Here is a 25,710-nt window from a genome sequence, read left to right on the forward strand (position 1 = left end):
GCCTCTGAGCCTGGGATGTGGGTGAACCAAAATGACATGGACAGGAAGCGATGAGTGAAACCGCGCGGCGGTGTCCTCTGACCCGCTGTTGGGCGGGGGGTGTTGGTGGTTTGACTGCTGGGCAGAGTGAAGCCATGTGGAGGAGCTGTGGGAGGGTGGGGGGAGCTGGGCCGGGCGTGTCTGTGCAAGTGTCGGTGTCTCCCAGCCTCCCCCTCCGGCACCCAGCGGGGGTCAGGGTTGTGGGGTGGGGGTGAGGGGTGCAGATGCGCAGCTCAGGAGGGTTAGGGGAACAGGCTGGGGTGGGCCTGGCTGAGACGCGCCAACATGTCTGTGACTGTGCGTGCTGCAGGTTCTCACTGGGGCGTCTCAAAGTCACCCTGAAAGTGAAACCAGCCACCCACCAAACGGGGCCCCCCCACTACCTCTGAGCGTCTCAGCCAGGCTCCCCACTCAGACACAGCACAGAGACTCAAGAATACCACCTACCCGGGCTGTGGGGCCCCACAGGCCTTTGGAGCCAGGCAATGAAGCAAGAGTCTGCCAGGAAGACACTCCGCTGGGAGAGCAGGCTCCCCCTACCCCGCCCCGCCCCAGCACGCATGTCTTTTTTTTTCTCTTGAGTCAGGGTCTTACTATGTGGTTCAGGCTGGCTTTGAACATGAGATCCTCCTGCTTCAGCCTCTCAAGTGCTGGGATTACAGATATGCGCTACCACACCCAGCCTGAGGGAGGCTTTTAGCTTGGATTGTCCTAGGCCACCCTTGAACACCTGGACTGACGCTGGCCATGGGCCTTTGTGACAGCTTCGAGCCTTCTGTGAAGACCGGGGATGGGTGGGCTCGCTCCCCTGTGGCCCCTCACTCCGTGTCACGTCAGGTCGCCCGCAAGCCACAGGCCTGTTCTCCCTTCTGCTTGAGAGAGGCACCAGGAATTTTAGATGTAAACCACGGAACACACCTGTCCTGTGCCATCAGAAGAGGAAAGATCCGGAAGGTTCTAAAGGCTGGGGACCATGGCAGGACTCGCGGGTCAGGCTTGAATGGCTGGGACGGGCAGCCTCTTCCCAGCTCTGGACCTCACGCCTCCTTCACCTACCCTCTTCCTAACTGAGGTTTGGAGCAAGACTTGTGACTGGAGAAGCCTGGTCACATGCTCACCCTCCAAGCGATGTGGAGTCAAGACTTATGATTGGAGGAGCCTCATCACATGCTTACCCTAGCCATCTGGAATAAAGACTTGTGATTGGAGGAGCCTGGTCACATGCTCACATTCCCAGAAATCTCAAATCTCACCTTCTGGTTGGAGGAGTTGGGCCACATGCTTGCTCCACTGAACAGGTTTAGAACTGAGATTTCTGGGAACATTGATCCTATGTTTTGGAATGAAATGTTGCCTGATTCTGGAGTAAAAAAGAAATGAAGGTGCTGGGCACTGGTGGCTCACGCCTGTCATCCTCGCTACTCAAGAGGCTGATATCTGGGGATTGCAGTTTGAAGCCCGCCTGGTCAGAAAAGTCCGTGAGACTCTCATCTCCAATAAATCACTCAGAAAAACCAGAAGTGGTGTTGTGGCTCAAGTGGTAGAGTGCTAGCCTTGAGCACAAAAACGCCTAGGGACAGTGCCCAGGCCCTGAGTTCAAGCCCCAAGACTGGTTAAAAAAAAAAAAGTTAAAAAATGTAGGCAATGTTGATCCTTAAAGTGTTGTTTTATTGACGCATTTGCAAAGTCACAGGCATGCATATGAAGTGAAAGACCCAGGGATAAAGAGTCCTGTGGGACACCTCTGAGTCTGAATCTTGGTTTTATCATGTCCAAGTCCTATAAGCTTGGCTTAGTGGATGCCACAGCCCTGAGCTTCCATCTCCTCTCTGGAAAAGAATGGAATTATCATAATTCTTATACATGTAATGTTAAGAGGGTTAAATAAAATCATGTGTGAGCTATGCTTTTAGATTAGGGCCCAGAAAAAGAAAATATTGTTGTCCTCTAGTGGTATAATTCTTTCAATTAGTTAGCAACATCGTTCTTCTGTGATAGAAGAGAGAAATGTGTCCTGGTCCCTCCCTCTTTCTTTCTCCTCCTGGAGAGATAGTGAGGAGCCTTTAAGAACCTGGGTAGAGATATTCTAGGTATTCCAGGAATTCCTTGTGTTAGTCAGCTCTCCCTGAACTGTAACAAGTACTGGAGACAATCAATTGATGAAGACAAAAGGTTTATTTGGGCTCAAGGTGTTAGCTGCCGGTTCCTGATTGGTTGACTCTGTTGCTTTGGGCCTGTGACAGGATGTGTTGGTGGGAGCCTGGGGCTGAGCAAAAGCCACACACCTCACAGCCAGACATTAAAGGGAGAGAGGAAGGGACCGGCCTTATCCCCAGGGGGCTAAAGACCTCCTACCAGGCCTTGGCTCCTCCTAAAGGATCTAGCACTTTCAAATGGTGCTATGCTGGGGACCAAGCCTTAAGCACACAGGAGTGAAACTGTGGAGTCATGTGAAGGTCAGGAATCAGGGAGAAGAGCTGGGAAGCCATGATCAGAATTCAAGGGGGAAAGAAACACCATGCAGTCTGAATTAAAACTTTGGTAGTGAAGGAGAAGGAAGGCGATGTGAGGGAGATGTAGTGGACTAGCACTGAACATTGGCGTGGTCTGCACGAATGTGCAAAATGACAGGGCCTTGTGGTCCGACTGGAGGCGACAAGGAACTAGTCTCTGGAGCGGTGACCGTTAGACTCCGAGTGTACACATCATCACTGGAAAGATACGAGAGGGGCCTAGCAACAGCCCTCTTTCCTAGGCAGGGCGGGTCTACAAATTAGTGGCTCTATCAAGTTCCCAGATGATTGTAATACTGGAGCCACACGTGGAGAGCCCCTAAGGAGAGCCAGGTGGTCGTGTTTGGCTCTTGCTTTGCACACAGTTTAGACGGAGTTTGATAGGGAGGAAGTGGGACCAATGGTGGACGGGGCTGTGGGGACCGGGGAAGGCTGACCTGCTCATTCCGGCGTCCTCCTGGGCTGTGGGCATTGGTGGAAGGAGATGGTCTGTCATGGCCACATGGAGGGACTGGAGGAGGCGGTGGCGGTGACGGCTGCAGTGTGGGTTCCTCTCGGTGCAGGCATGGAGAGGGGGCAATGGAGATGCTTCCGTACGTCACAGCACCCCCACACCTCAAAGCACCCCCACTAAGACCGGAGGGAGCTGTGTGTGCATGCTGGCTCTTGTGGGGGGCTCAGAGTCTCATGGGTGCTCAATAATGAATGGCAGGTGACAGACGGACAGGTGGGGTGGTTAATTTCTTGATTTTTGCAGTCTGTAGCTGGCTGCAAAGTACAGCTGCCCTTGGTACTGGAGAGCCTTGGCACAGAGAGGCACACTGGCTTTCAAAGTAGAAAGGAAAAGAAAAAGACAAAAAAAAAGGAAAAGGAGAAGAGGGAAGGGAAGGGAGAAAAGAACAGAGGAATCTGATTGGTGGAATCTAGTCACATGGTCACTTCAAGCTGAGTTTTAAAACTGAGGTGTCTGATTGGTGGGTCTGGGTCATGTGACTAATCCAGCAAGCTGAAGTTGAGGACTGAGGTGTCTGATTCGTGGAGCTCGGTCACCCTGCAGATGCCTGTGGCCCAGCAACCAGAGAGGCTGGAAAAATAAAATTTGAAAAATTGAAGTTTGGCTTGTTGATGGAGAGCCAAGACTCCTAAGGGAGAGAGCTCTAACCAGGAAGGTTTGCTCCACCAGGATTTGAGGTGCTGGCTCTCAGAGGGGGAGGATAGCTGCTGACCAGCAAGACCTACACAGAGGGTCCTGTGGTCAGCCCCGGCCTTGAGAAGCACCCATCCTCATACAGCAGCTGCTGACTGGGCGACGGTTTCTCACAAGGCAGCGCTGTGGCGTTGCGTTGTGAATTTATGTCACAATTAACGGCCGACATCTTATGTGGGAGAATTTTATTATTCGTGTGTATGTGTTGATAGCAAGCTTTGAACTCAGGTAACTGGCTGCTATTTCTTAGCTTTTTGTGCTCAAGGCTGGAGCTCTACTACTTGAGCCACAGCTCTACTTCCAGCTTTCTGCTGGTTAATTGGAGATAAGAGTTCCTCAGATTTGACTGCCTGGGCTGGCTTCAAATCTCCGTCCTCAGATCTCAGCCTGATGAGTAGCTAGAATTACAGGTGTGAGTCACGGCCTCTGGCTTATCTTCTTGAGACAGGGTCTGCTACCTAGGCTGGCCTGGGATTCTCACCACTCCTCTCTCAACCTCCTGAATGCCAGGATTACACTTGTGCACCACTGTACCTGACTCATTCTTTAAAATCCCAATTTATAGCTGTTCTTTCCAATTTGGAATTCCCTGGTAGTATTGAGCCAAGGTTTTGTACCAGCAATTTCCCTGTAGGCAGAGTCTCCAGTTCTCCATAGTCCTCATCTATCCATCTGATGGGAACTTCAGTTCCTGCCTGGTGCTGATACGGTCTTAGGTGGGGAATCACTGTGGACCCAGGCCCACAGTGAGAGAGAGAGAGGAGAGAGGAGAGAGAGGAGGGAGGGGAGGGGAGGGAAGGAAGGAGGGAGGGAAGGAGGAAGGGAAGGAGGGAGGGAAGGAGAGAGCAAGCTGCCTGTCCTTGCATGGTCCTGGGGCCTTGTTTGTGGTGATGTTGCTTGTTTTTCAGCTGCAACTTCTTCTGAGCTCCCTGTACGTGCTGAGAGCCAGAATGAGACCCTGCTCCGTCACGTGTGGCATATGCCCCACGGGACACTGCTCTTCCTTCTGTTGTCCACAAGAGCTGCTGTTCCCGCCTCCACCTCCCAGGGGCTGTGTGTGTGTGTGTGTGAAAATTCCTTGATGGGTGTTTCTCCCAGGAACAGGGGACATTTGAGCTCATGGCTGACTGGCCATTTGTCCCATAGTTTCTTCAGAATGCATTTGGGGTGGCCATCCGCGTGCTCCTAAAAGTCCATAGAATCAAGAGTCTGGAGACTCCTGTGTGAGCACCCCGGGAGCTTTGGGGTGCTGATCTGTGGCCGGGGCAGGCGTGGCAGGCGGTCCCACCCACCTGTTCCTGTCAGCACTGCTCCTGTCACTGGCTTTGTGCTTCCTTCCCGCAGGTTCAGCCCCACCCTTTTGTTCACCCCACATTGTACTCCACAGCAGGCCCATTGGAGGATCTGGGAAAACGTAGCCACCTGTCCCCTCTGCACCCCACCTTTTAGAGATTCTTGGGGAGATGCTGAGGTAGAGGAGACACACAGCGCCAGCCAGAGGGGCGTCTGGTCTCTGTACGGGCCGTGTGTCAGGTGTCAGGTGATCACGCCGGCCGCTCCTGCCTCACGTGGCCGTTCACGTGGCACGGTTCTCAGCCTGGCCAATCCCTTGTTCTACCTTCTTGCCGTGAGCCATTCCAGGCAGTGTGGAGAGCCAGACAAAGCCTTCCCAGAGGACGTTTTCATTTTTTTTTCTGACTCTTCTTTTTCAGTTGTGTGTGCCAAGTGCTGGGGTTTGAACTCAGGGCCTGGATGCTGTCCTTTAGCTTTTACACTAGTACTCTACCACTTGAGCCACAGCTCCACTTCTGGCTTTTTACTGGATAATTAGTGATAAGAGTCTCACAGACTTTTCTGCTTGGGTTGACTTTAAACCATGATCCTCAGATCTCAGCCTCCTGAGTAGTTAGGATTATAGGTGTGAGCCACTGGGGTGCCCAGGTTTTATGTTTCCTGAGTCTTCTTTGAAAAATTAATTTTATTTATTTTTGTTTTATGTGGTACCAAGGAATCAAACTCAGGGCCTCATGCATGCTAGGCAAACACTCTACCACTAAGCCACATTCCCAGCCCTTTTCCTGATTCTTGAATAAAAACCCTAAGAGAAAGAGCAAGTCAGCATTTCTCTTAGACAGAGGGGAACTTTCTTATCGCTACCTTGTAAACATCACACGTCCCTTCCCCAGGTAACACCTAGCCTATCTTCTCAGAAAGATCACAGATGTCTGTGAAACTGGCCTGGGGAGAGAATCTTGCATACTCCGCCTGTTTCCCTTGTGAAACCCAGACCACACTCTGTCCCCATGGCAAGACTGTGGCCATGCAGTGGGACAATGCGCTAGGGGTCTGTCTTGTTGCCAACCATGTTGGGACACTGGAAAACATGTCCCTTCCTGCAATTGATCACTTGGGAGCATTTCCAGGTTCCAACTACAATATAAATGGACATGTTCAGGGGCGGCGGGGGTGGGGGGGTGCTGGCTGAGACCCTGGAAGCCCCAGAGGAGCTCCATCCCCCATGAAGACTTAGAATTTCGATTTTGGCTCTCATTTTATGTATTCTTATAACAGGCATTGTCATGAGCCCACGAAACACAGCTCACTTGGCTTGAAAAGCTGTTCTGTCCTCCTCCGCTGGGGTCTCCTTACTCACACTGGGCTCGCTTCACACATACACACTTACACACACACACACACACACATTTAATTACACCTTCTACTGCTGCATAAGCAGTGGCACACTGTCCACACTGTCCTCAGCTTTGATTTGTTCACTTTGGGAGTTGTCCCAGTGCCACAGTGAATCAAGGCTCCTAAAGAGACAGGAGACATGGGAATCGAAGGGGTGTGACACCAGCCAAGGATCCAACCACGTGGGAGGTCCTCAGTTCAAACTCTAGTATCATTCAAAACAAAACAAAGCAAAACCAAAAAGGCAAACCAAGCTGGGCACCTGTGATCCTAGCTACTCATCAGGCTGAGATCTGAGGATCATGGTTTGAAGCCAACCTGGGCAGGAAAGTCCATAAGACTTGTATCTCCAATGAACCATCAGAAAACCAGAAGTGGCGCTGTGGGTCAAAGTGGTAGAGCACTAGCCTTGAATGAAAAAACTCAGACACAGCACCTAGGCCCGGGGTTCAAGCCCAGAATGGATCAAAACAAAACAAAAAACCCCAAAACAAAACCACTGTGGGTGACAAAATTGCCTGAAACTTAAACTATATTAATAGTCCCAGCATTGTTTTAAATTTGCATTACAGTCCTGTGTTGCTTAGGATTGGAGGACTTAAGGCAGGGGCAGTGTCAGCTGATGAGCAAGGCTGTCCTGTGGCCCCGAATATGCCCAGGATATGGCAGGGGACCGAATGTGCAGAAAAGACAATGGTTCCTCAAACCCGTTCTCTCTGCCAGGAGCCGGCTCTACTAGCTTTTCTCCTGCCAGCCTCCCTTGCAGCTAGGTTTTCATGTGACTCTGTGATAGCCAATAGGATGTTAGAAGTAGAAGTCTGGGGAAAGGTCCCTCACTGGAAGAGGTGCTCCCTTCTGTGCACAGGTACAGGTGAGGAGCCCACAGCATGGCTTGCTCTCCAAGGGAGGCAGTGTTGAAATGGATCAGGAGGAAAACAGTCATCAGGAGGAACATGGTGGGAGTGGGGCAGGAGACCCCTGTGTGCAAGCACACCTCGGGCCCCAGGAAGGTGGGGTTCTGGGGGAAGGGGAAGGGAGGGCTCGTGTCTGTGAGGATGGAGTGTGCGGGGGGGGGGTGTGTCAAGGTGGGACCACTGTGGACACAGAGTAGGAGGGGTGGGAAGGAAAAGCAGCGGTGGGGACGAAGACAGCCAGGGAGCAGTCCCAGGGCACATCTCCAGCAGCCTCGGTGGGCTCTGCTAGCTCCTGCTCCCCCCTCCCCCCAGGAAACTTCTGGATTCCTGCTCAGGAGAAGCTGATGTCTCCAGGGACAGACTCAGGTTCTAAAGGGACTCCATTGCCCTCTGGGGGGGTGGCCTGAGGGTGTGTGAGTCTTGGGTGGAAGACAAGGAAGCAGAAGCAGGCTTGGAGTACACAGGTGAGACTTTGGAGCCAAGCTGGAAAGCTTAGAAGGTATAATCCTCCTGGAAACTACTAGAAAGTGTTAGTGGGCAGGAAGGGCACTGAGTGGACCAGCTGGGTGTTGGGAGAGACAAAGAACTGCAGGAGGAAATGGAGGAAGGGGAGGAGGTCTGTGACATGGCCCTGTGGCAGGCTGGGGAGAGCAGGAGACGCTCCACACCTGGTCTACACCCGCGAGGTGCCCATGCCGCCCGCCTCCCTTCCCTGCCTGGCTTTAGGTCCAGGCTGGCCCCTGGGTCGGGGGAAAGCTCATGTTTCACTCCCTAATACCCCAGGTTAGGCCGCCTAAGAGTGGGCCAGTTGAACCACAGCTCTACTTCCAGCTTACCGCGGATTCACTGGAGGTCAAAGTCTCATAGCCTTTCCTACCTGGGCTGACTTCAAACCATGATCCTCAGCTTTCAGCCTCCTGAGTAGACGGGATTACAGGCGTGAGCCACCAGCGCCCAACTTTTATATGTGCCTTGATATGTTTCAATGGAATCTACTTACCTGGAGAAAGTGACTTGTAACAGTATGGAAGCAAGACACTTGTCATCTCCTCCCACATACATATCTGGCCTTCCTCCTGTTACAACCCCCTATCCCAGGAAGCTTCTAGAAGCTTCCAGAAAAGCTCTCTGCTTAGTAAACCTAGGCTGTTAATCCTGCTGTGATGATGGTGGGGTTTGTCAGCTGCCTGGTAGGGGAGGAGGGGGTAAGGTGGGAAGAGCCTTAGGCCGTGGGTGCGTGGCCGTGGGTGCGTGGCCGTGGGGCGTGGCCGTGGGGCGTGGCCGTGGGGCGTGGCCGTGGGGGCATGGCCATGGGGCATGGCCGTGTGGGCTGTAGGAATTTGCCGAGAGTTTGTTGAATCTGTGGAGTCTGGGAGTTTGGAGTGAGACTCGGCATCTGAGAAGGGTTTGTTCCTACTTAAGTGTGGGCAGGGGGTCACAGGGTGGGGTAGAACAAGGGCTGACTCCAGTCTCTCCCTCCTCCTCCTCCTGGCTGTCCTTCTCCTCCTCTTCCTCCCCTTCTTTCTGCAGTAGGGAGGGGGATGATGAACTCAGGATATCAGCTTGTCAGCCTGGCACTGGGTTATTTGAGCCACTCCCAACAGTTGCTTTTGGTTTTTCTTTTTCAGATACAGCTTTCCAATTTTTCCCAGTCTGGCCTCCAAATACAATCCTCCTCCCTCTGCCTCCTGACCCACGCTTGTGGGGCACACCTCCCCGCATACGCAGGCTGGGCTGGCTGTGGAGGCATGGGTTGCCCACGATGGCCTGGCTGGGGCCCCCCACCTTGGGGGGCTGGCAGAAGGGCTCACTGCCTGCTATTCTGGTTTTAGAGTCTTGGGTCCCTCTTAAGGCCTCTGCGCCTATGCGGATGGGGGCCTGGGGGACTGCCCTTCCGCCGTCCCTTGCCCAGCTCAGAGCCCGCAGTGGCCATTAATTCTTGAAGGAAGGGACTGAGAGAGAGAGAGAGAGAGAGAGAGTGGAGACCTGGATGTCACTGTACCGTCTATGGCCCGGGGCCTCAGTAGACATGAATAGACACACATTTTCCTAAAGAGATATCAATGTTTTTCATTAAATTAAAACCAGTGAGCAGCACCTCCAACCCCCCAGAAAGAGGAAAAGCAGATCTGGAACTGCTGAGGGATGAAGAAGGTGCTTCTGCTCTTCCTCTTCCTCTTCTTCTTCCTCCTCCTCCTCCTTCTTTTTAAATCCTCTTTGGAAGTGGTGTTGTGACTCAAGTGGTAGAGTGCTCGCCTTGAGCTGAAGAGCTGAGGGACAGCGCCCAGACCTAGAGTTCAAGCCCCACAACCCCCCAAAAACCCAATAAAATAAAAATAAATTATCTTTATGCAGCTGTATAAAGGGGTTTCAATTCAACAACTCAGGGCTGGGAAGGTGGCTCAGTGGTAGAGCGCTTGCCTAGCATGCATGAAGCCCTGGGTCCAATGCCTTAGGACCACATAAGCAGAAAAAGCTGAAAGTAGGAATGTGGCGCTGTGGCTCAAGTGGTAGAGTGCTAGCCTTGAGCAAAAGAAGCTCAGGGACAGCGCCCAGGCCCTGAGTTCAAGTTCCAGGACTGGCAAAAAAAAAGAAAAGAAAAGAGATCAATTCAACAGCTCAGTGTTTTGGTCCAATGCATCTTAATCATGTCAGCCCTTAAAGAAAGGCTCTGACATGTTAAGCGATCACCAAATTGCTCACCAAGCCTCAACACCATCACTGAGCACTAAATAGAATGAGGGGTTTCCTGGAAGGCTGGTGACAACTGGCCATCATTGAGGGATGGACGCGGCACTGCCTGGTGTAGGGTAGGCCTCTGTGGGAGGGGGCCTGGGGGCTAGTGTGCGTGTGACCCCGTGTGGGAGGGGGCCTGGGGGCTAGTGTGCGTGTGACCCCTTGTGGGAGGGGGCCTGGGGGCTAGTGTGCGTGTGACCCCGTGTGGGAGGGGGCCTGGGGGCTAGTGTGCGTGTGACCCCGTGTGGGAGGGGGCCTGGGGGCTAGTGTGCGCGTGAGCCCGTGGCAGATGAGGCCTGGGTGGCCCGTGTGCGGTGGGGTGGGGGAGGAGGCCTGTCTCCCCTCCTTCCCTGTGTGAGTGAGCGGCCACACCCCCAGCGTGGGAGGGAGATGATATCGGAGGGGCCCCTGGGAGCAGCGGGAGCTTCATGCCTCCTCACCGTCCTGTCACCCCGACCTTGGCCCTGGTCCCCTGCACAGGAAGTGGGCTCGCCCTGGGGTTTCAGTCTTCGCTGCTACCTGGGCTGCGAGCGGACATGGCCACGGAGCCGGCAGCAGGGAGGCCCGGAGAGAGCGCGCCAGCACGGCCCCATGTCCCAGCCAGGTGATGCCCGCCCAGCCTGCCCGGCCCCCCGCCCCCCCCCCCGCCCCGCACCCAGGGTGGGAGCAAAGGTCACTGGGGAGACTCGGGTGCCCCCCCCAGCAGTTTCTGCCTGAGCCTCCCTCCCTAAGTCTTCCTTTAGAAACCTTCCCCCCACCCCCGGAGATGGGGTGCTGCTGCTGTCCCCGCTTGCCTGGGCCAGGCTACCCCCTTGGGGGCACCCCTGGGGTGAGAATCTTCCCCAAACCCTGGGGACCAGACGGGGTAACCCAGCTGGGAAAGGAGGTAGGCGGCTGGCTGTGGGCACGGGGTGGGTGGGGGGGCTCCCGCCTGTCCTCTGTGGAGGGGCCCCGCCTGGCGGAGCACCTGTCGAGTCCTTGTTAGGAGGCTGTGGGCAAGGGAGGAGAAAGAAGTCCCCTGGGAGACCCGGCTATGAAGCCGGCATGTGATGGGTCTCTGGGGGCCCTGCCGGGGAACCCCAGAAACCAGACCCTGAGCCTCGATGTGTCACTGAGCTGGCAGGTCACAGCTCAGGCAGGAGCTCTGCTCAGGACTTGGGGCTCAGACTGGGTCTCTCCGGGGTCTGAAGCCTCCCCCTCCCCATCCTTAACTGCTCATGGCCCCTGGGGACTGGGGAGGCCAGCACTGCGTGTGCATGTGTGTGTGTGCACGCATGCGTGTGCGCGTCTGCCTGTGTGTGTCGCCGGGAAGAGGCGGCTGCTCTGAGCTCAGTGCCGGGACGTTCGGGGGATGGAGATAGTAGGTGTCGGGCGGCGCTGGCATCGATCACCACCACCGCAGGCACCCTGGAAACTGGGTGACCCAGTTTGAGCAGTGTGAGCCCCGGGGGGGGGGACGCTGACGCCTGACCTGGGTTGGGGGTGTGTGTGATGATCGAGGGGACACGGCGGTGAGTCTGCGGATGGCCGTCGGTCTGTAGTGAGGAAGGGCAGTGTGGGTGAGGCCTGTGCAGTGCTTGTCTGCCCCCCTGCAGCTGGCACCCTTCTCTCTGGGGCTCTGAGCAGTGCCCTGAGACTCAGTTTCCCCTTTGCAGCAAGAAGGCACACCCTCTGTGGCCACTAGGACCCCTCCCAGTCTGGTCACCATCTGGAAACTTCCATGTTCTCCTCTCCTTGTTGCGGGCACCTGGGTGTGCCCCCCCATGCCCCTTCTGCCCCAGTGTGGGGGAGGGACTCTTGAGGTTTCTCCTCTTTCACGTCTTTGTCCCCTTCCTGTCCCCTGGGGTTAGACTCTGGTCCCTCCTAAGAATAAGGTCGCTGTGATAGCCGGGCCCATTCTGGGCAACAGCCCCCCAGTGCCCGGGAACGGCAACGTGACCCACGAGTTTGGGTCCTCTGTACTTTGGGGGGCTCTTACCTGGCTGGGGGGACCCAGGAGAAAGCACACACAACCCAAGGACCCCTCTCTGGTCTCTAGGACACGCAGTACTGCCCAGCTGACCTGCGGGGCCTGATTCCCTAGGACACAAGTCTGTGGGCCCTGGGGTGGAGCCCTGGATGGGATCCCAGCTCTGACTATGACCCCAGTCCCTTGGTCTCCTCCTAGTGGGGACACTGGGAACAGCAGGCAGAGGAGAGGGGCTCGTATGCATAAAGCAGTGGGCAGGGGACCCAGCACACAGTAGGTCTCCACCGGGCACAGCTGGTATGGCCGTTAGAACATGGTCACCGTTCACCAGCTCATGCGCCATCACGAGGAATGGCATTAGTTGGCTCGAGGGGGTCCTGCCTGCTTCAGATTCCCCCATCTACTTCTTTTGTGACCTCGGACAGTGCTCAGCTTCTTTGTGCCTCAGTTTCTCTGGGTGGAATGGGAGTGGTAAGAGCCTTTCTGACAGACGATGTCATGGCTGTGCGGAGTTTGTAGTAGAGGCTGGGTGCGGTCGGTGCTGTGGGTCTGGAGGAGGTCCCAGGGTAGCAGCGATGTTATGGGGGACAGGCTGAGTTCAAGTCCAGAACGGTTGGTCTGGGATGCAAAGTCTGGGATTACACAGGTGAGCAGCAGGCCAGAGGTTTATTGACAGGTAGAGGCAGATGGGACTCAGCATAGGGCTTGCTGGGTGGTGCTCAAGACTTCATATCTGTCTCATTTTTTTATTTCTTTGTCTTTGACAGGCTTTATTTTCTCATCTCCCTGACCCCCGTGTGTGTGTGTGTGTGTGTGTGTGTGTGTGTGTAAAGAGTTGAGTGTATCCGTTTATTTTGACATAGGCTACAAATCTCTGGGTGACCTGCTTTGATTTTCATTCTTTGGTTACTCCTTGTCTCCCGTGTCATTGTTGGTCAGGTTTTTGGTTTGCTGGGGTTCTTCGGTTCGTTGGTTGGTTGGTTGGCTTTGTGCTGGTACCAGGGCTTGAGCTCGGGGCCTTGTGCTCTGCTACTGCGAGTGGTAGAGTGTTAGCCTTGAGTACAGAAGCTCGGGGACAGCGCCCAGGCCCTGAGTTCAAGCCGCAGGACTGTCACCCCAAAACCAACCAAACAAAAACCAAGGCAAGAACTATTGGGGTGTGATTCGTGTGGTGGAGTTCCTACCTCCAATGAAAATGCTCCCAGCCTGCCAGGCCGCTGTCTCCCCATTTCTCTGCAGAGCTCAACCCTTGTTTCTTGCAATTTGCTTAATGCCGGCAGCATCGGTTGCAAAGCTGAACTTTAGGAACTGTGCTACAAGCACCCACCCCATCTGTGAGCGCAGTGTCGAATCCCAGCGGGAAGGGCCCTCCAGCCCTCCGCCTCCCCAGGGGCTGGCACATCCCCTGGCGTGGAGGGGCCACGCTCCTGCTGGCTGCTGCCCCTCTGGTGGGGGTCTGTTCTGGGGGCGTGGGGCCACCCTAGGGTCCAGAGAAGCGGCTGGAACAAAGATTTGCCTTCCAGAAACATCCTGCTGGCTCACAGAGCCCACCCCACAGCTGCGTCCTGTCCTGCGGGCTCCCGTCTGTCGGCCAGCGGGGCTTTTGGTCTAAGAGCAGCCGCACCCCTGCCCTTACCGCTCCTTCCATTCCTGCCTGCCGGCTTTCCTCACACTAGGCCTTTGCCGGCTTATTCAGTCGCTTTGGGCCGGGGAAATGGCTCAGTGGTACAGTGCTTGCCTCCCAGGCATGAAGCCCCGGGTTCCAGTCCTCCGTACCATACACACAGAAAAGGTCAGAAGTGGCACCATGGCTCACATGCTAGCCTTGAGCAAAGAAGAAGCTCGGGGGACAGCACCCAGGTCCTGAGTTCAAGCCCCAGGACCAACCAAAAAAAACCAGTTTCAGTAACTTTGTTTCCCCTGGTCAACTGCGTGTGTGCATCGTGTGTGGGGGGGAGTATGCACAAGCATGTGCGTGTACATGCCATGCACGCATGTGCTGGCAGCGTGTACATGTGTATACATGTGTGAGTGTGCGTGTGCATTCTATGTGCATACACGTGTGCGCATATGTGCCTCTGTGTATAGTGTGTGCCCAAGTGTATACTGTGTGTGCGTGTGTGTGCGTGTGTGCGTGTGTGTGTGTGTGCGTGTGTGTGCATGTGTGCGTGTGTGTGCGCGTGTGTGCGTGTGCGTGTGTGTATGTGTGCGTGTGTGTGCGTGTGTGTGTTCCCTTATTTGCTGCTCCAGTTCTCACCAGTTCAGGTGCCAGGGCAGCCGTGGTCAAGAAAATACTGAGCAGACAACTTGGGATCTAGATGAGCTGCAGGATGTTAATTGCCTGCGTTTCTGACTACGGTGACGCGCTCGGGTGTCTGTCCTTTCCCGCTACGTCCTGAATGAACCCCACATTGGGTAGTTAATGCGCAAACGAGCCCTGTGGCTGGCGGGTCCACCACGTGTCCAGGGCCTGCCCAGTGGCTCTCAGCTGCTCAGTGATGGAGCCGCTGTGTGGAAACAAGGCTTTCCCCGGCAGGTGGCCCTTCCCGGGAGCTCCCGCTCTGCCGTCCTCCCTGCCTCCCCACACAGGCGAGTGACACCCCACGGCACCCCACATCACCGCAGCGAGTCCCCCCCGAGTTAGCGGAGGAAAAGCCACGGGCACCCTGCTAGTGACAGTTGCACCAGCGAGCTGCTCTGTGGTGGACAGCAGTGTTCATCGCTTGCACCCGATTTACAACGTAAACTTCATTGTAGGAAAAACACATGACACAGGGTTGGCACTACCCATGGCTTTAGGGACACAGGGAGGTCTCAGAACCGGCGCTCTGAGTGTAGAGATTGACGGCTGGACACAGCGGTACTGTGATAGAGGTTCAAGCCCAGGGCCGCGCTTTTCTGTTTAGCCTGCCCTGGAAGTTCTCTAGGGAGGAAGTGCCTGAGCAGAGCCATGAAGGAAGGGAGTAAGCAGTATGGAACTGACAGACTCTTACGTGCAAAGGCCCTGAGGTTGGATTGATTGTCTACGTGCAGTTCAGCATGCCTAGGGGCACAGGTTCACAGTGTTGTCTCCCCTCCCAGCTCCACCCTGCAGCTGTAATGGCGGCCCCAGCTCCATCCTGGTGTCTGTCCCTGCTCATGCTCCTCCTGACTCTGACTACAGCCCTGGAGCCCCCAGCAGTGAAAGGTGAGGACCCAACACTGGACAGAGGCATGTCTCAGGGGGAAGGGGGGAGGCTGGGGCCCCTCCCGGGCTTGCTTCTCTGAGGGGGTCCAGCAGGGGACAGGAGAGGAGAGGGAGGGTAACAGGATGGGGGGAGGCGGCGGGCACCGCCCTGCTGGCTCTGGGGCTCAGTGTCTCCCATCTCTGCGGTGAGAGCGGCTCACCTCCTCCGCGGGCATCTGGGAGCTCTCCACTCATGTCCCGCCTTGCCATCCCAGGCCGTTCCCAGCTCACGTGCTTCTACAACTCCAGAGCCAACGTCTCCTGCATGTGGAGTCCCCAGGAGGGCCTGCCCGCCACAGCCTGCCGCATCCACGCCCGGTCGGACGTACGGTGAGGGTTGCCGGGCCACCTGGGAACCGAGGACCTCCCAGGCCTGACCCTCACAGGGTCTGGACCACAGCATCCTGCTCCCCTGGCCCCCTGGACCGGGACCAGGTGCTTGTCTGTCCACTGGGGTCCTGGGATCCCACAGCCGGGTGGGGTGTTGCGGGACACTGGCTGCGAGTTTGCTAGGCCAAAGCTAGACTCCAGCAGCAGTGCGTATATGTGTGTGTTATGGGGGGGGGAAGGGGGGAGTCACTGGGACTCCCCAATTTTGGGTGTGTGTCCCAGTACCTGGGCTTGAACTCAGTTTCCGCACACGGGCCTTGAGCATGATTTTTTTGTTCAAGGCTGGTGCTCTACCACTTGAGCCACACCCCTCCTTCTGGCTTTGGTTGTTAATTGGAGGCTTGTATCTCACGAACTTGGCCTCCTGGCTGGTGGTGATGGGGATCCTCAGATCTCAGCCCCCAGCTTAGCTAAGATTACCAGCAGGAGCCACCGGGCTGGTTTTCCCCCAAGCTCTGCTCATTAAAATGTGATGTCGAAAGACCCTTGGGGCAGCTGTGGGAGACTGGAGAGGCTGGGGTTTCGGGAAGAGGCGTACCTGTCCAGCCTGTGGGTGGGTGTCTGATCCCAGGCAGGAGGGGTGAGGAGAAGAGAGGGAGAGGGAGGGCCGAGGTGAGTTTGGGCCCTGATTCTGGCCGCTGGTGATTCCACAGTCCTCTTTAGACTTTGCCCTAAGCGCCATGGAGTTTTGGGGGGCTCTGGATTGGGGATCTGGGTCACTGCTGGGGGCCAGGCTGGACGGGTGGGGTGGAACATGGCCTCTGGGCAGCCCCAGGGCTCCCTCCAGCCCTCCTTCCTCCCTAAGAAGCTTCCTTTACTTGGAAAGGCCCTGGAATGTGACCTGCCAGATGCTTCCGGTGAATGGGGCTTCCTCGGCCTGCAACCTGATCCTTGGAGATCCAGATGTGAGTGGGGGCCCTAGAGGGGTGGGGAGCGGGAAGGCAGGGTGGGCAACAGCCAGGGATTGCCTTGGCTTGCTGGGGTGGGCTTGGGCCTGAGCCCCTGCAGGCTTGGGCTGCCCCTCCCTCCCTCCCTCCCGCCCTCCCTCACTCCCTCAGGGATCCCTGCTGTACTATGCCTTCCTTACCAAGAGGGGACAGCACCCCTAGTCACAATCACAGCCACAAACCCAGCAATAACCACTCCCCCCCGCCCTCCCCCACAAAGGTCGGGAAGAGTAGAGAGTTTGGGTGAGCTGGGGAGACTTTGGTGCCTCAGTTTCCCCTTCTGTAAAGAATGGGAGCTCCCTTGGAGGGTCATGGTGAGGGGCTGGGCATCCAGGCACCTGACAGGTCCCTAAGGACCCCGCAGTGACCCTCACCAGCGGATCTCACCCGCTCCAGCACCGCTCGCCGCTAACCAGGGAAGAAACAGCTCAGAGAGATGCCAGTCCTGCCAAAGGTCACACAGCCTGGGCGCGGCCACAGGGCTGTGGTGACTGGACTCAGGCTGTGGGTTCCCAGGGCACCAGGCTGCCTCTTACAGAGCCCCTGGCTGATCCTCATGGGGGCGTACCCCAGTGTTCCAAGACTGTGGTGTTGAGCGGGGGACCCCCAGGTCCCCGTGTTCCAGCCTTTGTCAGCTTTCAGATTCTCAAGGATTGCAGGGGGGGGACCTGGGGGCTCCCTCTCTGTGCAGCCTCTGAAAGCAGAGCTCTGCAGTGGCCGGCTTCACCCCCATCCCCGTTTCCTTGCTGTGTGACCTCAGCAAGTCCCTAAGCCTCTCTGTGCGCTCGCCCCCTGGTCTGTGATAAGGTGGGAACAGTCACTGAGCAGTTCCCCCAGGGTGTGGAGAGAGATCAGTCTGCGCCAGGCGCCTGGTGCAGCAAAAGTGCTCCTGGGAGTGCATTCTTGGCAACAGCTTTACCGTAAGAATAACTGCGGGGTATAATGGCGAATCTGGCCCTTACGGCAGCTCTGGGAAAGCTGAAGCAGGGTCCTGGGGGCAGAGGGAGGAAGCGTTTTCTAGCCTGGAAGTGAGAAGACTGGGTTCAGAGTGGATTTGTGCAGGTCACAGGGGCTGGGCTGGGAGCCCGTGAACTCAGACCCCGCGGGTGCCTGAGTGAGTGGCAGGTAGCAGCCCAGGACACCGGGGTGCCTAGCCGTTTCCTTCTAGAAACATCAGAGTGTGTGTGGGGGGGGTGAGGGATGGGGGGCGGGGAGCGCTCTTCCTCCCCAGGCAGGTAGCCCATCCTCCCCATCCCCTCCGCTTTACAGCGGGGTGGGAAACTGACTGCGAAGCTGTGGGCCCAATCCAGCCGTCACCTGTGTTTGTCAATAAAGTTTTATTGGAACACGGCCCTGCCCTTGGATTCCCACGCTGTCTGTGGCCGCGCCACCGGACAGCTGTTGAGTGGACAACAGTTGAGTTGTGGCGGATCAAGGAAAAAAGATCCACAACTTGGTCCATGCTAGACCATGTTCTCTGTCCAGTCCCCTCCGGTCTCCCCCGGCCCGCCCCGGGGTCCCCCCTCTCACCCCCATCCTGGCAGCTCCTAGCCCTGCCCTTCCTGCGTTGCAGTCCCAGAGGCTGACGGCTGCCGACCGCGTCAACGTCAGCCTGGTGTGCTGGGAAGGCCAGCAGTGGCGGATGGTGGTGACCCAGACCTTCAGGCCCTTCGACAATCGTGAGTGAGGAGCCGGGGGCGGGGGTGGGGCCGGCGGCACATCCCTGCCTACCGCACACATCTGTCTGCTGTCTCTGTCCCTGTCAGCTTCACCCCTACACCCCGCAACTCCAGGCCCGCTCCCCTCTTTAGCACCCCTCCCCTTGTGGCTCCGTATCTCTGCCACAGGCCGTAGCCAGTTCTCCAACCCCGGCACAGGCCTTGTGGCATGCCTCTGAGCCCATGTACATGCCGGTTCCATTGCCTGGAAGGCCCCTCCCCTCTGGAAGATTCTCACACATCCTTCAAGGATCAGTGAAGAGTCACCTCTTCCCGGAGGTCCTCCGGGATTTCCCCAGCCCTTCCTACCTCCTTTGGAAATGGCGACTGAAAGTCTGTGTCCATGTCTCCTTTCTGAGCACCAGGGCCAGGCCCGACAAAGGTGGTACTCTGGGATTGTTGAGTGACTGAGCGTCCCTCTGGCCTAGGGGGCCACTGTGAGGGCACAGGTGGGGTAGAGGCCAGGATCCAGGTCGGGTTCAAGTGGCAGCCTTACCTTGATGGTGAGATCTGACTGGCAGACCACTGGCTTGCCTGAGACTCAGTTTCTCCATCTGTTTAAGGGGGTCTGAGCCAAGTCACAGGGGCTGCACAGCATGTGGCGATCTAGTAAACGTCTGCTCATTACTATTGGCGTTCAGCATCTCACGAGCATAGAAATGGGGGTCACACACGCTTTTTCCCCTATAGCTACATATTTATTCAACAATACGCATCACTGAGTCATACATACAATACGGTGCAGGGGACTCAGGTAAAACTCTCAGGCTGGTTTTGGTGCAGGGTGCAGCCGTCCCAGCCTGGGCCCAGTTATGTCCCAGCAGCACAGACCCTGTAGGCACAGGGAAGGAGGAAGGAGCCAGACATATTCAGTCTGGTGGTCGGGAGGCGGAGCACTGCTGGGAGGAGGGAGGCGGGCGGGGGGGGGCTGCATGGGGTGATGGGGCTACGCTGGATGGGCAGCAGGTGCAGAGGGGGGTGCAGCCGGTGCAGGAAGGGACCAGAACAGGCACCATTGGTGATGGGGCGCCTGCCCGCTCTCCCTTCCTCTCTGCAGTCCGCCTGAAGACCCCCCACGCCCTCCAGGTCGGCTCCGTGGACAGCCGCACGTGCAACGTCACCTGGCGCGTCTCTCAGATCTCACACTACATCCAGCAAGACTTGGAGTTTGAGGTCCGGAAGCGGTCTCAGGCCCACAGCTGGGAGGTGAGCGAGGACCCGTGCGGGCTGTCCTTCTAGGGTGGGGACCTGCCCCAGGCTGCGCCCCTCCATCTCAGCCAAGTCCATCAGCCCCCCGTGGGAGGGGGGTGGCTGCGTCCCCCCCCATCCTGCCTGGTTCTGCCCAGCCCATTATAGCTCGGCCGCAGCAAGTTCCAGTTGGAACCTGGGGCAAGATTCATGAAATCAAAAGGGCAGCTGCCTGCTTGGGAGCGCTTTCTATTCACCTCTGCACTCCTTCGTTTGCTGGATTTCTTGAGTACTAGCTCATAAGTAGTTACTATGTGCTCCTGAGTACCCACTATGTGCTCCTCAGGAACACCTACTATGTGCTCCTGAGTACCTACTATGTGCTCCTCAGGAACACCTACTATGTGCTTCTGAGTACCCACTATGTGCTCCTGAGTACCTACTATGTGCTCCTGAGTACCTACTATGTGCTCCTCAGGAACACCTACTATGTGCTTCTGAGTACCCACTATGTGAGACTCTTTTTTTTTTTTTTTTTTTTTTTTGGGTCCAGTCGTGGAGCCTGAACTCTGGGCCTGGGCGCTGTCCCTCAGCTCTTCAGCTCAAGGTTAGCGCTCTACCACTTGAGCCACAGCGCCACTTCGGCTTTTTTCTTTTTGCTTATGTGGTGCTGAGGAATCGAACCCAGGGCCTCAGGCATGCAAGGCAAGCACTCTACCACTGAGCCATCTTCCCAGCTGAGTACCCACTATGTGCTCCTGAGTACCTACTATGTGCTGACACAAGGGAGGGCATGGAAGAGGGAGGCTGTCCAGCTTCCTATAGTCAGGGACTCACATACCATCAGACGTGCCAACAGGTCAAACGCCGTGGATGGGTGTAGAGCAGCGGCGTTGGGGGTGGCTGGGGGGCTGCCTGGCACTCGGCGCCCTGTGGACTTACGGGCACTGGAGGCCAGCAGGGAGTCCCTGCCAGCCCAGAGTGGCTCCGCTGGCTGGAAAGCAGCTAGGCACAGTGAGGAAAGGGGCCGGGCGGTCCTGGGGCTTGAGCAGCTGGCGGACATGGAGGTGGGTGGCTCGAGGTCCCGGGTGGCACGGCCCAACACCCCGTCTGCCCCCCAGGAAGCCTCCGTGCTGAGCCTGAAGCAGAGGCAGCAGTGGATCTCCCTGGAGACGCTCATCCCAGACACGGCCTACGAGCTTCAAGTGCGGGTCAGGCCCCAGCGGGGCCACCACACCGTCTGGAGCCCCTGGAGCCAGACCCTGGCTTTCCGCACAAAACCCGAGCATGTGGGTAAGCAGCGGGAGCGCTGGGGCTGGGGCTGGGGCTGGGGAGCCCGTCCTCCTCCATGCCAGCTCACCCGGGGGGTACCCAAGCCAGTAGGGGGCGGCAGAAGAGTGCCCACATTTCCCCCAGTCCCCTGGGGCCTCCCCAGTCTGCAGGATGGCATCGCAGGGCCCAGCCTGGGGACATGGAAGCCTGTCCCCTTTGTGTCACATGCTTAGTTCAAGGCAAGGCAGACTGGGACCCTGTGCTGGTCCTGGGAGGAGGCCAGGCGTGGCCGGCCAGCGGCCGTGGGCATCTTCAGTAGCGTCTGGCGGGCTTACACAGGACCCCAGCCCAGCTGCCAGCACCCGGGAGGCTGTGTGTGGAGGAGGGGGCGCTGGCAGGTGTGGGGCCCAGAAGGGCATGGCTGCAGAGACCAGACTGGCCATGCTCTCCCCTCTTCCCCTCTTCCCCTCGGCCCTGGCCAGCCCCTGCGCCCTGGACCAGCGCCGTCCTGACGGTCGGAGGCCTTCTGGGCCTCTTCATCTCCGTCTACTTCCTGGCCAACTGCCTGCACCTTGGGCCATGGTAAGCAAGTCCCCGCCCCTTGGCCCTGCCCCCATTTAGCAATCATCCCCTTCCCGGTGGGGCTGGGGGGGGGCTTTACCTGCTGCTAACACCTGTCCTGGGCCCCCCCAAAAGTGGGGCCGTGTTCACGGCTCCTCCTGATTCTCTCTGCACAGGGCTGCGTACATTTTTTCTTTTCTTGTGGGCAGCCCTGGGATTTGAACTCAGGGCCTCTAGTTTGCTAGGTAAGGAGCTCAACTACCCAAGCCACACCTCCTGGAGGGCTGAGCTGCAAGGTTCACAGGCTACACCTCCTGGAGGGCCGAGCCGCAAGGTTCACAGGCTACTCCAGGGACTTAGCTCCCTGAGGACTCTGCTCTGCTCCTCCCAGGAGGAGAGATGACACCTCTGTGCTTCTCCATGGTGCTGGAGCACTTTTACCTGATGCTGGGTGGGACCAGAGAGGGTGGCCGACCTCCCCAAGGCCACACAGCCTGTGTTCCAGTGTGGGGGTTCTGAGCGATACCTCGTCCCCCTTTCCTCTCAAGGGGCACCCTTCACCCAGCTCCACACCGCCCCTGGGTGGGGAGGGAGCCCCTCCCACCCTCCCTCGTGTCTTCCGCAGTCCCTCCCACCCATCCCTTTCTGGATGGTGTCCTGACTTTCCACTGCACCCAGGATACTCCCTGACCCCTGTGCAATTAGAAAATGGGGTCTCTTCTCTGGACACCCGTCCTGTGTGCCCGCAGATCATGCCGCTCAGCCCCCACTCAGCCAGAGGCCCCTGAGCAGGACGGAGCCTGGGCTGCACGCATGGCAGCCCTGACTGGGCCTCCTCTCTCCCTCCGTGTACCCCCAGCTGTCTCCGGCCCTGACCACTCTGGCCCTCGTGCTTTCTCCCACTGGCCACTCCGTCCTCTTGCTCACAAAGCGGGTAGATCGCACTCTTGGCTGGGGCTGATTCCTTGTCAGAATGTCAGCTCCTCTGGGGGCCATCCCTGTGTCCCCAGCATCCAGCACAGTGCTCTCCCCCAGTGAGTGCTCCCTCGGAGAGTGCTCCCTCCTTGAGGACTCCCTTGGGGTGCTCCCTCTGAGTGCTCCCCCAGTGCGTATTCCCTTGGAGAGTGCTCCCTCCCTGAGTGCTCCCTCCCTGAGTGCTCCCTTGAGGACTCCCTTGGGGTGCTCCCTCTGAGTGCTCCCTCAGCAAGCGCACAGTCTACATTTCTGAACAAATGAATGGCCCTGGTCAGGCCCACGCCCTCCCACCCCCCAGAGCCGTGGGGTTTACTTCAGGACACGGCACCTCCTCTTCCCCATTTCCAGTCTCACCCTTTGTCTCTCCCGTCTCCCCTGGCTAGGCTGAAGACAGCGTTGAGGAGCCACACCCCGGACCCCTCCAAGTTCTTCTCCCGGCATGAAGACGTCCAGGTAGGAATGGGGTGGGCAGGGAGGAGCAGCCGGGCAGCCTGAGGCCGGCCCTGAGTGTGAGCTGCCAGTGACAATGGCTGTTGCCCTCAGTAAGCAGGGGCCGTGGTGTGAGCCGTCCGTCCCGTGGCTGTGTGGTGCTGCCCCTGAATGGCTCCTGAGCCACACGCTCAGCCGCTTCTCTGCTGTGTGGGCTTGGGCATGTTATGGAACCTCCCTGTGCCTCGATGTTCCTGCCTGTCAGATGGGGAGGAGGTGGTGTTCCTGCGTGTGGCTCTGGGGACGCTGCCTGGCTCGGGACAAGTGCTTGGGGGGCCCCGCAGGGATCGCCCTGGGCTTCCTGCGCCAGGATTCCTGGCACTCTCCATGCTCAGCACGGGCAGAACCGAGACCTGCCTCACCTCTGTACCAACCACCATCTCGCCGGCATCTAAAGCCTGATGCCATGGCTCACACCTGTAGTCCTAGCTACTCGGAAGGCCGAGATCTGAGTATACAGGTTCAAAGCCAGCGGGGGCAGAAAAGTCTGTGAGACTCTTCTCTCTAATCAACGAGCAAAAACTGTGGCTCAAGTGATACAGCACCAGCCCTGGGTGACAAAACTCAGGGACAGCACCCAGGCCCTGGGTTCCAGCCCCAATCCTGGCACTCATTAAAAAAAAAAAAAGAAAACAGTACCGTCTCCATGGCAGTAACCTGGCCTCGGGCTCCGGCTGGAGGCGCCTGGCGGGTGCCCTGAGCGTCCGGGATTGGTAGAATCACCAACCTGGACCCCCGCTCTCATGGCCCATCAGGATCTTTCTGGAATCCTGGGGAAAATGCCCTAAAACTTCGAGTCTCTTGCCTAGGCTGCGCTTTCATTGAACATATTTATCTGTGGTGCTGGAATGTGACTCGGGGCTTTATGCTTGGTAGACAGGGACTTTCTTACTTGAGGCCCCAGCCCAGCCTTTGTCGACTTTAGTTACTTTTTCAGATAGGGTCTCATGGTTTTGCATGAACTGGCCTCAGACCATGATCTTCCTATCTGTGCCTCTGAGCTATTTGGGATGCCAGGAGCAGGCTGCCATACCCGGCTTGCTGGTGGAATCTGTGGTCTACAAAACTGTGAGAACTGGCCTCAACCTGGCATCCTCTGCTCTCCACCCTATTGAGTAGATTTAGTGGGCTTACAGGTGTGAGCCACCAGACTCGGCTTTCGGGCTTTGTGTTTTGCTGGTTCGTTGGAGGTCAGAGTCTCACAGGCTTTCCTGCCTGGGCTGGATTCAAGCTGCAGATCCTCAGAGCTCAGCCTTGCTGAATAGCTAGCATTACATATGGGAGTCCCTGGCACCGGGCAGGCCTTCAGCTCCATTATTTCCCCCCTTCACTTTCGTGACGAAGGAAGGTCTGTAAGGAGGCAGCTAACAGTGAAGGCTCCCAGAAGCCCCTGGGCCTCACAAGCCAGAAAGGTCCATGCCGGAGCCCTGGGTCCATTGGGCATATGCCTGGGTTGGCAGCCAGGAAGGGGGGGTGTCTTCCTGACAGAGGCACCGAGGAGAGGGAAGGAGGGAGCTGGGGAGGGATGCAGAGCAACCCCTCCCTCTCTTTCCTTTCTCTGCAGAAATGGCTGTCCTCGCCCTTCCCGGCGTCATCCTTCAGCCCTGCTGGCCTGGCCCCAGAGATCTCCCCACTGGAGGTGCTGGACAGGGACGCCAAGGCCACGCGGCTGCTGCTGCTACCGCAGGACAAGGTGTCCTCGCCCTCGCCCAGTGGCCACGCGCAGACCAGCTGCTTCACCAACCAGGGCTATTTCTTCTTCCAACTCCCCGACGCCCTGGAGATCGAGGCGTGCCAGGTGTACTTTACCTGCGACCCCGGGGTGGAGGGGGAGCCTGAGGAGCTGCCCCCACCGGGACCTCCCTTCCTGCCCCTGCCACCCGCGTTCGGGGACGAACATGCCTACTGCACGTTCCCCCCGGGGGATGACCTGCTCCTCTTCTCCCCCAGCGGCCCAAGCCCTCCACACACTGCCCTTGGGGGCAGGGGGACCAGCGAAGGGAGGCTGTCTTCCACCCAGCAGGAGGGACACCCCCAAGATGGGGATCCACAGCCCCTAGGGCCTCCTACACCAGCAACCCCAGAACTACAGGCTTTGCAGTCCCTCGTGGAGCTGGCAGTGGGTGAGGCTGGGGAGGAGGTCTGTGCCTCCAGCCCCGAGGATGGGGACAGCTCCCCCTGGACCAGCGCTAATGATCAACACCAGGGCAGGGCCCCTGCTGCTGGCCTTGCCCTGAACACAGATGCCTATCTGTCCCTCCAAGAACTCCAGGCTCAGGACCCTACTCACCTGGTGTAGACGGGCCCTGGGCCTAGGGAGTAGAAGATGCTTCCCTGGACACGCCCACCCAGAGACCCCTCCCAGCCCTGCAGTCAGCGGTCTACTGCCAGCCAGACACCACTTGCTGCTCGGGGTCTCTGGGAAGGCTTGAGGGTATAGACCTCTCCTCTCTCTTTAATTACCGAGTCCCCTGAAGCTTGTAATCCTAGCTACTCAGGAGACTGAGATCTGAAGACTGAGATCTGAAGATTGTAGTTGGAAGTCAGCCAAGGGAAAGAAAGTCTGTGAGACACTTCATCTCCAATGAACCACCAAAAAGCCAGAAGTGGTGCTGTGGCTCAAGTGGTAGAGTGCCAGCCTTGAGCGAAAAGCTCAGGGGCAGCACCTTGGGCCCCAAATTCAAGCCCCAGTACTGGGTGGGTTAGGGGGGTAGGGTGGGGAGAAAGACGTGGCTGAGGTTACAGAGCATCTGGAGAAAAAAATGCCTTGCTGCTCTCATGGATTGGATTGATCTGGACCTCAGACTGCTTGGCCCAAGTATGGACAGGAATTTCAGGCAGAAGGGCTCTGCTAGAACTTTCCACTGGCCTCAGA

General features: G+C 57.4%; 1 protein-coding gene across 2 annotated transcripts; it reads left to right on the forward strand.

Annotated features, from left to right (window-relative positions):
• The first annotated feature begins 10,541 nt into the window (after positions 1-10,541).
• On the forward strand, positions 10,542-25,342 carry Il2rb (interleukin 2 receptor, beta). 2 transcript variants are annotated; one of them, XM_013024824.1, is made up of 10 exons: positions 10,542-10,704; positions 15,151-15,256; positions 15,511-15,625; positions 16,512-16,590; positions 18,206-18,311; positions 19,408-19,556; positions 20,660-20,831; positions 21,293-21,392; positions 22,730-22,799; positions 24,400-25,342. In XM_013024824.1, the coding sequence occupies exons 2-10, from the start codon at positions 15,169-15,171 to the stop codon at positions 25,132-25,134; spliced, it is 1,614 nt and encodes a 537-aa protein (XP_012880278.1). In that variant the 5' UTR covers positions 10,542-10,704; positions 15,151-15,168; the 3' UTR covers positions 25,135-25,342. The 2 variants fall into 2 exon arrangements, with proteins under 2 accessions (XP_012880278.1, XP_012880279.1); XM_013024825.1 differs by lacking the exon at positions 10,542-10,704 and adding an exon at positions 10,883-10,986.
• Positions 25,343-25,710: the final 368 nt, after the last annotated feature.

The sequence above is a fragment of the Dipodomys ordii genome, unplaced genomic scaffold (genome assembly GCF_000151885.1).
Source record: "Dipodomys ordii isolate 6190 unplaced genomic scaffold, Dord_2.0 Scaffold79, whole genome shotgun sequence".
In the NCBI taxonomy this organism is placed as follows: Eukaryota; Metazoa; Chordata; class Mammalia; order Rodentia; family Heteromyidae; genus Dipodomys; species Dipodomys ordii.

Excerpts from the sequence above, each read along its gene's own strand:
- Il2rb (XM_013024824.1), top strand. The coding sequence starts at position 15,169 with ATGGCGGCCCCAGCTCCATCCTGGTGTCTGTCCCTGCTCATGCTCCTC. Across the intron at positions 15,257-15,510 it reads GGAGCCCCCAGCAGTGAAAG|GCCGTTCCCAGCTCACGTGC; the intron begins GTGAGGACCCAA and ends TTGCCATCCCAG. Across the intron at positions 19,557-20,659 it reads CTCAGGCCCACAGCTGGGAG|GAAGCCTCCGTGCTGAGCCT; the intron begins GTGAGCGAGGAC and ends TCTGCCCCCCAG.